This window comes from Camelus bactrianus, chromosome 29 (assembly GCF_048773025.1).
Source record: "Camelus bactrianus isolate YW-2024 breed Bactrian camel chromosome 29, ASM4877302v1, whole genome shotgun sequence".
In the NCBI taxonomy this organism is placed as follows: domain Eukaryota; kingdom Metazoa; phylum Chordata; class Mammalia; order Artiodactyla; family Camelidae; genus Camelus; species Camelus bactrianus.
The window spans coordinates 18439321-18450931 of NC_133567.1; the positions used below are offsets into that span (position 1 = coordinate 18439321).

Consider the following 11611-nt stretch of genomic DNA (forward strand, 5'->3'; position numbering starts at 1 on the left):
TAATTTTCACTGTGCAGAGGCTTGGGTTTTAATGTCATTGTGGAAGAGAAGAATTAATTTCTGGTACAGAAATGCAGTGTCAAAAACTCAACTTTCCCTTCCCTTCCTCACCTTGCCTCTTGCTCTAAGCCAGGGTTGTTGCAGTGCTCAGCAAGGGGTCTTAAGCTTGGCCAGAGATACTCATATGATGGTACATTACTTTTGTCATTGGAAATATTTACAGGAAATGTGGGATGATAGCAGGGCAGCATCAGGTGTTTTCTCTTTCATGGGAGCCCTTGCAGCAGTCCTGGAGCTCATCTTCCTTAGCTGTCCAGCTGACAGCTTAGGTATGAGAGAGCAAGATCTCATAGGTGGGTGTAGGGACAGTTTAATTAGCAATCCTTTGTCCCCAAAGGGAAGCAGTATCTCTTATAACAGTTCCATAGGCATAGCTTCCCGGTTGTCCTGAGGGCCATGTCTAGTTTCAGTGGACCGCTTATAAGTGCTGTTGCCTAGAAACTGACATTTCACCTGTGTTGGATTTTCATTAAACAGAGCTAGGGAGTTTTCCCAAGGTCAAATAGGTCCACAGAAAAGTGGAAAAGGTTGTGTTAATCCTTCTGTCATAGTATTCAGAGGGTCATCTCTCAGTGAAAGGGTGGATTAGAAAAAAAAAATCCACTAACCAGGAAAAGAGACCCAAGAAGACTTGTCTATCTTAGCATGGCTCAGAGGGATGCGAGAATTCCCGCTGATAATTGATTAACTATAGGCTCACCTGCACGGAAGTGTAAGGTTTAAAAGTACAGTATCTGCATATTCTAAGAAATTCTTAACTGAAAAAAAAAAAAAAGATACTTTTGATTAGGTGTTCCCTTGGAGCCTGTAAAAGCAAAACCAAAGCAAATCATCTTTGGTGTGAAATACCCTTAACCTAGACTTCCTGATTCTCACAGTGAGCAAATGTGAGCTCACAATTCTAAATTATAAATCACACATGGAAACTTCAAACTATTTGAAGAAATAAGCAGTCATAAGTGAGAGCAAAAAAAAAAAACACAAGTACCCATGACTTTAAATATTGAAATCATCAGATAAATCTTATAAAGTAAGTCAGTTTAAAGTATATAAAGAAAAAAGAGAGGGAATTGAAGTCTCTGTGACAATATACCATCACAAAAAGATTAGAGCATCTTTACAAAAGAACCAAACAGAACTCAATATAAGGAAAAAACTCAAAATATAGTGTTTAAATTGTAGATTAGACACAGCTGAAGAAGAGAGAAATAAGCTAAAGGATAGATTTAAAGGCATTATCTAGAGTGGAGTCCCAAGAGAGAAGGGAGATGTGAGGGAGATTTTTAATTTTTAAAGTCTAAGATTGTTGAATCAGGGGTCAAAAGAAGAAAATCGAGTGAGAGACAGCATTTTTGAATAATTTATACCTGAAAATAATCCAGGATTAATGAAAAACACAAGTTCTCAAAATCAAAGAACAACAATCCCAAGCAGGATGAATAAAATGAAAACAACATATAGATGGAACTGTAATGAAACTTGGGAAGACAGACTGTGAGAAGATCTTAAAAGCAGCCACAGGGAAAGAATATTACTTAGACAATGTGAGGATCCCCCGGCTAGTACACAGCTCACTTGTGGAGCCAAAGACAGTGGAATCAGCACATTCAGGGTGTTGAGGGAAGTTAACTGCTGACCTTTGATTGTATACCAACTGAACCAGTGGTTCTCCAACTTTACTGTGCATCAGAATCACCCAGAGCACTAATTTTAACACAGCTTGTTGGCCTCACTCAAGGATTTCTCACTCAGTGAGTCTCGAATGGGGCACAAGGTTTTGCATTGATAGTAAGTTTCAGATAATGCTGATGCTGCCAGATTGAGGACATCACTTGTGAACCAGTGACCTAAACTATCAAAGAATGAGAATGAAATAAAGCCATTTTCAGACAAAAAAGTATTGAGAAAATTTATCATCTGTAGACCATGACTAAAAGACCATTCAAAGAGTGTACCTTAGAAAAGAGGAAAGTGTCCAAAAGAGGTGGAATTTTGCAAGAAGGACTGGTGAGCAACGAAGTTGACAAATAAGTAAATCTAAATTAGTACTGAGTACATGAAATAGTAAAGATAAAACAGAAATTAATGAAATAAAAAGATTATAACAGCATTAAGGAAAAACCTGGTGGTCAATGGGAGCTTCCTCCAATATGGTGCCCAGCAGCTGCTAGAGATCCTGATTAGAGCACTCTGAATCTTGGCCTCTGCATCGTTGTTGGCAGGAGTAGAGAGGGAACTTCAGAGTTCTTTGTGATACTTCACCTTTAACTTCCCTGCTCATCACTACTGTCATCAAGTTGAATTTTGCCAGGCCCTTTGTTCTAATTTACTTAGTCGTCACTACATGCTGCAGACTCTTCTTTCATCCTTCGTCCCCTGTGTTGCAGTCCTCAGGGCTCTGAACAATCTCACTGCCACCCTGTACTGTGTCCCCTTTGCTTTATTGTTTGCTAGCTGACATGCTGTATATGTTATTTATGCTGTGTTTTGTCTTCTCCATAAAACAGTAAGCTCCCTAAGCACAAGGAGTTTAATCTGTTTTGTACGGCTCTAACTCTAGGATCAGGAGGAGTACTTGACAGAAACTAGGCTCTCAGTAAATATTTTTTTAAATAAGTGAATGAATAATACATGAGGAGGACTAACAAAGCAAAAAATTTGGTTCGGGAGAAGATGCAAATAATATGCAGAATGAAAAGAGAAATGTAACTGCAGACACAGCAGAGATTTAAAATTACAAGAACATCATGCCAGTAATTTGAAACTTAGATGAAACGCATGATTTCCTAGAAAAAGATAACTTACAAAACCTGATTTCAAACAAACTTGAAATTATGATCATTGAAGAAATTGATTCAGTAATTAAACTTTTCCGGGGGGAAGGAAGTGAAAAACAACATTCTTCAACTTCTTTTCAAAGGTTAGGAAACTTTGATACCCAGACTAATAAGAGAATGTAAAATTATGATCAGTCCTACTTATAAACTTGAAAAAATGCATAAAATCTCTAAGAATTTTAGCAGACCCAATCCACAAACATGAAATTCATGACTCTCTAGATTTATCACAGAAAATAAAATTGATTTAATTTCAGAAAGTGTTAATATAACTTAATCACATCAACAGATTAAAGGATTAAAAAAATTGGTCAGTTTTTATATATGTATACACACACATGATTTACCACCTATTTTTAATTTAAAAGAAGAGCTTAGAAAATTAGGAATAGAAGAAATTGCCAAGAACACTAGATTTACTAGAACCCTACATCAGTCTTCATATTTGGTGGTGAATAAAAGAAGCGTTTTCTGTCAAAACAGAAATAGCACAAGAATGTCAGCTATAATCATTTCTATTTTAACCTAACTAGTAAGAAAAAAAACATTAAAATTACAAGACATGGAAAGGACACAAAACTTATATATAATATGATCATATTTAGAATATCCAAAAAAATGAATGAATAAATATAATTGTCTTTTAGTAAATTCACTGGTTTTGTTATTAGTATATTGAAAGTTATTGCAGTCTATCAGCAACAAACAGAAAATGCAGTTTTTAGAAATACCCATGCACAGATACACACAGATTCAGGGTGCACAGGAATAAAACTGAAAACCAAGCAAGAACTTTAATTTTGATAGAGAGAATGACACAACTTCAAAGATGGTGAAACCTAAGTAAAAATGTACCTTCTTTATAAAATAGAAAATTCAATATTATGAAACTTTTTGTAAAGCTATCTATTATCCCTTAAATCAGTGCATAAATTCAGTGCAATTTTCAAGCAAAATATATGAATCCTGAGAAGTTCTTTTCATATGAACTTAGCTAGGGCAAGTTAAAGAAGAATGCATGGATGATTTATGAAGCTATAGTAATTAAGAAAGTGTGATACTGATTCAAGAGTAACTAAATAGAATAGTGGATCATGATGGAGTGATTAGAAAAAGACCCCATGAATTCTTTTTTTTGTTTGTTTTAATTGAAGTATAGTTTACAATGACACACATACATTTCTTTTCATATTATTTTCCATTATAGGTTACTACCAGCCATTGAATACAGTTCCCTGTGCTCTACAGTAGGACCTTGCTGTTTGTCTATTCTGTACATAGTTTGTATCTGCCAATCCCAAACTCCCAGTTTATCCCTCCCTCCCCCTCCCCTGTAAACATAAGTTTGTTTTCTATGTGTGTGAGTCTGTTTCTGTTTTGTAAACGAGTTCATTTGTGATTCTTTTTTAATCTGAACTAGAAGAATATTAACTATGAGATTAAGCAAGCTTTAGTTATATTTACTATTATGTTCTCTTTCCCAAGGGTTATGGGTTAAAAACTACTGACATGAACTTTGTGTTTCTGCTTTTTTTTCGGTCCCTCTCCAGGCCAGATGGAGACTATGTATCTTCACTTAATGGCGGAAACATTAAAGGCATTGAAGGAAATTCAACAGGACACTTATCAAAATTCTGCCACGAGTGTGGGACTAAATACCCAGTAGAATGGGCAAAGTTCTGCTGTGAATGTGGCGTTCGAAGAATGGTTCTGTGAACAGAATCCACAAAGAAAAAGAGCTAAGTCCAGATTTACGACTCACTGCTGGGACATCTAGAGCACTTCCTCTAAGTGACTTTGTGCTAAAATTATTCAAAATACTTTTTTCAACAATTTTTGGAGCATAATCCTTTGGCTGTTTAATGTATGTGTGTAGGTGTGTGTATATACTGTACATAATAAATACCTGATAACCCAGACCGTGCCATTCAAGGAAATAATCACGTATCATAGGTCAGAAAGTAACTTCAAGTGGAATCATTACGTTTGGTGTTGTTTTTTGCTGTTGTTAAAGCACATGAAGCATACCTCCCCGGGCTCTCGAACGCTAGTGCTTGTTAGCCCGTCAAGCTTTAGGATGGTCATTGCTTGAGAGAAAAATCAGAATAAACATTTTTATTATTGGTGCCTATTTTCAGATAGTATCATTGCAGGATGGGATGCTTGGAATTTTGGAACCGAAGAGAATATTTTTAGTTTCAGTTAGTTATGTAGGTCATTTTTCTGTAGAGCTCTTTAACAAATTTATAAATACTTTAAAAAGGAAAAAACCCCTACAGGTCTATGTTGTCCTTTATTCGGAATATTATTGATTATATAATTTAGAGATCTTTACTCATTCTTTAAAATGTAATTATGCAATTTTCTTTTCAGAGACACAAGGCTGAAAATACAAATGTATCTTATTCTAGTTAGAGCTTAATGATTTTTTTTTAAATCAGTGTGCTCAGTGTGTATTAGTTGAGCATATATCCTTTCTACTTTTGTCTTCAAATTTAACTTTTTTTCTTTCTTTTCCACAATCTCATGTCTGAAGAGTAGTTTTAATTGACAACTTCAGCTTCATTTTTGCAAACTTTGTAAATGTAATTATTTAATATAAGATGCACAAAATTCCTTGCAGAATCCTGTGTTTATTTCTATGTATTTGAATTCAGAAGAAATTATTACAGTGGGTTTTAAAGCAAACCATCTTACCTAATAAATAGTAGTTTCAATAATAGTGCAGGGCATGCAGATAAAAAGTATTTGAATTTTAGTCACTTGAAGTATAGTTAGATGTAGTTATGAGTAAGTTAAGGGAATATCTAATTTTTCCTACTCACATTTTCTTTTTAGTGTTTAATGCTGAAACACCATTTACATCACCATAAAAAGCCACTGAAAATGTATTGCTTTAATGAATGGCTGTTTTGTTATGTAATTAAACATTCACAAAAAATTAATTATACATTCTCTTTAACTTTGACTAAAATAGGGCTTTTAATCATTGTCACTTTCGGTGTAACATAGTATTTAGTAGTAGATGTCCTTGATTGCTTGTACAGCCATATTCAGTAATTCAGTAGTCATTTCTGTTGTGTCAAACCTAAAAGAGCCTTGATCTTACAAAGGTACAAGTAAATCTTTAACAGGCAATTTCTAGCCTCTTATTTATGATTCTGATCAACTGTAAGGATCAGTGTAGAAATTTGTGGCTTATAACTTTCTCTGCAATGTGTTTATACTTTATAATTTTATTCATTAGTTTTTTAATTTTGTTTTTCATTTGGGCGGGGGATAACTCAGAGTTAGTGGAATTGTTTACCTTATAATTTCTTTCCTGACTTTCTACTAATTTTTTTCTTGGTTGTCTTTATTCAGTCATATTGGTCAAAAGAAAGGGTGCATCAACTAGAATAAGCTGTAATAAATTTGGGAGAATAATGTACGTATTAGGATTGCATTTCAATAGTTTATGTTCTTCTGTTCTAATTGTTATAAATCATATGAAGAAGAACTTTAAACTTTTGTTTTGCTGAGGATTGAGCACTATTTTCCTTCAAGTAGATTTTCAAAGACCACGTAATTTTTGTCTGCTCAAGAAAGGGGGTAGGTAAATGAGCTTAAACAAAGTGGCACATGTTTGTTTCTCACAGTAGCAAGTAAATGTTATAATGTACTACATAGGAATGAGTTGTTAAGAAATCATCCAATTCTAGAATCCAGAGATTATTATAAACAGTAAGTAGGTGAAATATATTTATGAATTATAAAACATGTTGATGCAATGTATTTAAATGCATTTTTATATTACTTGCATATATTATTCTCACATTGATTTATTGTGCAATAGTTCAGATTTTAAGAAATTTTCCTAGATCTATGCATCATTTATTTTATTTTTATTTATTTTCCTAAGTATTTGCCAGTGTGGTAGAATTAAAAAAAAAAATGACTGTAAGCCTAAATTAAAATTGTAAAAATTGCTTTTATGTTATTCTGGAAGTTACTAGCTTGAAAAAGTAAGATTATTATGGCTGCTGTTGTGTCTTGTTCACTCTGTTTTTTATTACAAATAATGTCTTCACGTTTGAACCTATTCAATAAAGACATGAAGCAAAAAATGCTAGTTGATTATCACTGATGTCTTTTCTTTTATCTAGACACAGGTAAAAAGATGGAAATGTACTGAAATATAAAGAAAATATTCAAAGTTGAAACACAGGCTTTTCAAAGAGAAAACAGTTTTCATTGGCAGTTTTTTTGGTCCCATCAGCTTTTCAAGAAAGTTATTACTATTTTATTGAATTGAAGTGTTTTATGATTTCAAAGTATTACAGATATGTTTCTTCACAAGATTTTTAAAGCATAGAAACATTAGAGCCAATAAAATTTAGCAGTTGAAAACAGAGAAGTCAAGGTTGATAGGAAACTTGGATATTTGTAATTACGTAATATACAATTCAAAGGCAAAAAATATTTGTGATGAATGCTTTGTGATTCGACCATCATATTTAACATTTTAAACAGGTGTTGTGTCTAGTAGAAATATGATCAGATGAGACATATTTAATTTGAACTCAGTTTTCCTTAGGCTAGAGTTGAAAACTTCTACCATGAGTAGAAGCTCAGTGGAATAGATACATAGCTACAAAGCACCAGCAGAACTCTTGTGTCTTTATTTGCAATGCAGGTATATGCATTTTAAATGGTAAGTATATTTTTAGTTTTATATGGTAAGTATATTTTTAGTACTAAGGTTGATTTTTCTGATTGACAGTATTATTGAACAGAGCAGTTGAGAATCATTAAAACAAAATTGATGCTAGCCACACATTTTTATTTTCATTTAGAACATTTTCAGTTAAATATTATTGTCACAATACTCATTTCTATACAACTTTGCTTGCTTGGCTTATATGTGAATTGCTTTTTTGCCACTAGAGGGTGCTTTTGAGTAATTTAATATTGACAGCCTCCAATTATTTTAAAGACATGTCAGCAATCTAGATGTGATTTTTTTTTCTTTTTGATAACATGAAATGACAGAGATTTATGGAGTACTTTTTGTTGTTTATTTTGTTGTGACTTTAATAACCCATATTTTGATTTTGGGCATCATCCTGGTAGTTTTTGATAGAAATATTTAATATTTACACCTCACATAATTTTGTTAGCAAAATTATGCATCTCAGACTACTGCTTATGCACATTGCCAAATAATTCTTATACTATTACTATTACATTTCATCGTACTTACACAACAGTTAAAATCTCTCAAGTTTTTTTTCCTTCAGTTAGCTAACCTAACTTAACATCTAACATATACAAGTGACATCTATTTAAATAGCAAAATGAGTGGTTAGACCAACTAATGTAAAATGCAGAAAGCTAAAGCTTTATACTTATAAACATTTTTAAAAATGTTTTATATGTTCTTCATTCTATGAAATGTTAGGAATCAAGAGAAGTAAGATGTGATTAAGTCCCTGGAAGTCAACGATAATTTATTTGGAGAAGCCGATAATAAAAACAGACAATTACAACTTAGGAAAAAAGAAGGACTCATTTTAATGGAAAATTTCTTTATTATAAAGTTACCAACAAAGTGCTTTACAAATGTTGAAGCTTCTTCCTTATCACAAGTTATACAGTTGACCATTTCCTATTTTTTTTTTCCCTTCCCTGTCCCAGGGCTTAGGAGGAACGCCGGTAGAATATGAGCAAGAGCTGCAGTACCTTTTAGTGGGGAAAAGGTGACTGGCAGTGAAGAGGATGTGTGAGGTGAGGTCCCGCAGAGCTGCAAGACATGAACGACTTGGGCTGTCCTGAGGACTGAAGAAAATCAATACTGAGTAAAACTTACCGAAAATTCCAGCTGTTCAGTCTTACTTCACATAACTCTTCACTTTCACTTTCATTCTCCTTTTTTTTTTTTTCTCTCTCTCTGCTCAAATGTTTCAGTTTCTATGTCTGTTTTGAATTTGCAGCAATAAGGCTGGGATAAGAGGCTGCCAGCAGTGGTGAGTATACTCAACAATGAAATGCTGACTTTCGTTCATCGAATCAGGGATCTTAAATTATAATAAAACTGAATACTGCCTGGGGCATTAAGGTGAATGCCCTCATCTGCTGACAGTGGAGATACAAATTGATGATGCTTTTGGAAGAAGTTGACTAAATTTGCTGTAAAAGCTTTTAAAATACACACGCCTCATAACTCAGAAATTTTATTTTCTAAGGTGTATTTATTCTTGAAGGAGTAATCTGAAGTGTAGAAAAATATTTATGCAGAACACATTTAATAGTGCTATTATTTGTAGTGATAAAAATTAGTAAGTTAATAAATCACTTTAAAATAATTTTTAATGGTATAACAAGATTATATTTTATTATTAGGACAGAAAACTAGCCTAAAGTAGTGAATGTGTATAAAATATGATTCCAACTATGTAAAGGATTGCACAGCTAAAAAGGTTTGAAGTATATCCCTCAATATTGTGCTTGTTTCGACTGAAAGGATTTATGATGTTATATACTCTTTATATTTTTGGTATTAGTTTTTAAATATATATAATACTTCCGTAGTCTTTAAAAAATAGGGTTATGTTTTTCAGAATCACTTGCATGTGGTAATAGTTTATTTAAATCACTACCACATCTTCCATTATTTTCTGACATTCACAAATGTAGGTGATACCCTTTATAGTTAAACTAGTTTGTTTCTGTAATACTTTTGTTGCTGAAAGTGGTGTCTGTCAAATCTGTGTATAATTTTAATAAGATTATTTTTCCTAATTTTTCTCAAATTATATTACATTTTAATATACCTCTCCCTCCCTTAACTTTATCAGCTGTGATTTGAAGAGTCCAAGGAATACATGAGTTTTTAATTCATAGAGCATAAAATAAAAATTAAACCTGGTATAGGTATTTTAGAGATTTTTTTTTTGCCATTCTGTTGTTGAGCTGTGAGAGCAAAATATATTTAGAACGTTTAGATCTATTTTCACATATTTACCTATTATATTTTAAAACTTTAAAGATTTTTTAAAGTTATTTTCTTCTACTTGTTATTTTAGTCAAAAAGAATACTTTAAGAACCAGAAAGTTTTAAAAGTACATTTTTATTTTTACTCATCTTCTCAAACTTAAGCGTTCTTATAGGGAAATTCATATGCACCACATAAGAAACATCAGGAATTCGTTATTTTATTTTGAACACTTAATTCTTCAAGGGTGATTCTCTTTGGACACATGCGCTTAACTATTAATTTGAAATTGTAAAACAATAGGTTTGTTTTTCAACATATGTCTTACTGTAGACAATCAAAACACCATTTGAATGAGCAACATAGGTGCTAGACGAGCTCTGCATCCCTGGAGAGGCACTATATTCTCATGGTCTTTGCTTTTAATCAACAGTTTTGTGGTTCTCCCTCTGGTATCACTAGAAAGATTGTTTCTCACTGATGCCATTACCAGGAAGCTGTTATATGAGGAGAAGGGGGACTTATCATTAATTGCCTTAGATACTTTAGTATAATTTAAGTAGAAAACAGTGAACAATTCTAGAAATTAAACACTGCCCAAAACGTGCCTAGTAGTGAAAAATTATCTTACTCTATTTTAAACCTAAACCGGACATTTGTCCTGTTTGTGGCTAGCATCTTTTAAAAATCCCATGTTTGGTGAATTCTCTGTTTTGAATCTTACTGCCTTAAAATCGTTGCCAGAGTTTAGTTTTCCATCCTTTCTTTCAGCTAGGGAGTAGTCATGTGACCTTGGAACTACCCATCAGACTTGGATTTTGAAGCAAGTAATGTGAAGCAGACACTGGTTTTCTGTTGAGGATGGTGGAGAGACATCTAGCTTCAAAGGCAGCTGTGGCAGAGTCGAGAAGTGACACCCTTATTACACGATGTGACTTGTCACTCTTTAACTCTGAACCAGTGACTGTGCCAAGGGGAAAAGCAGGAAGAGCATCTGATTCATCTGAAGAAGTCACATGACACCAAATGGATTAAAGGTAATAGGTTATTAAAATACCAGTGTTGAATGATGCTTTTTCAAAGGTAATTGGGAATCTTACTTGTTATTCTGTATACATGGTAGCTGTGACAGCAGCCCTAGAATGTGAGCCCGGAGCTTCAGATGTAAGTCCAGAAGCTAAATGATTTAAAGTTGCTTTACTTTTTTTCTTTAAATTGAGACTATGTTAACACTTTCCCCAACATCTTATTTTGAGAAAACTGTAGCATATACTGCAATAAGTATTCATTAATTCGGGGGAAACACAGGACTTCAGATTTATTGCAAGAGGGTTAAATTAACCAAAACTGTCAGCAGATCCAGCTCTCCAGAGCTGATGTGCCACCTCCCAGTCTCCACTCGTCTCAGGGATACGTGCTCATCAAATGAGGACACCAAACTGTCTGATGGTCAAGTTCTTTTCAGCTTCAACTTTCTGCAGTTCAGTGATGCACGTACTGGCACTTCAGCTAATTGGGCCTACTGTATTCTACTGTCACATTAATTTTGTCATAGTCTGTGCAAACCAGCACTTATCACGAGAGGGTACTTCTTAGGAACTTTCATTAGAATAGATAAAAGCCAAGAGGAATGCTGTCTCATATTTACTCATCAACCCATTCATGAATTAGTTGATTCATGCAATATGAAGTTGTTTTAGTTTTAACTTTAAAATTTAAAGCCACATTTCCCCATTTCTG

The 11611-nt window shown here is 33.5% G+C and overlaps 1 protein-coding gene across 2 annotated transcripts in view; it reads left to right on the forward strand.

The window, feature by feature from the left end:
* The window catches only part of ZC2HC1A (zinc finger C2HC-type containing 1A), a 43153-nt gene extending 36145 nt beyond the window's left edge, over positions 1-7008 (forward strand). For both annotated transcript variants that reach the window (XM_074355037.1, XM_045514402.2), the window contains one exon: positions 4448-7008. In XM_074355037.1, the coding sequence (XP_074211138.1) occupies positions 4448-4613 (166 nt within the window). In that variant the 3' untranslated portion in view covers positions 4614-7008. The remainder of the gene's footprint in view (positions 1-4447) is intronic.
* The last annotated feature ends 4603 nt before the right edge of the window (positions 7009-11611 follow it).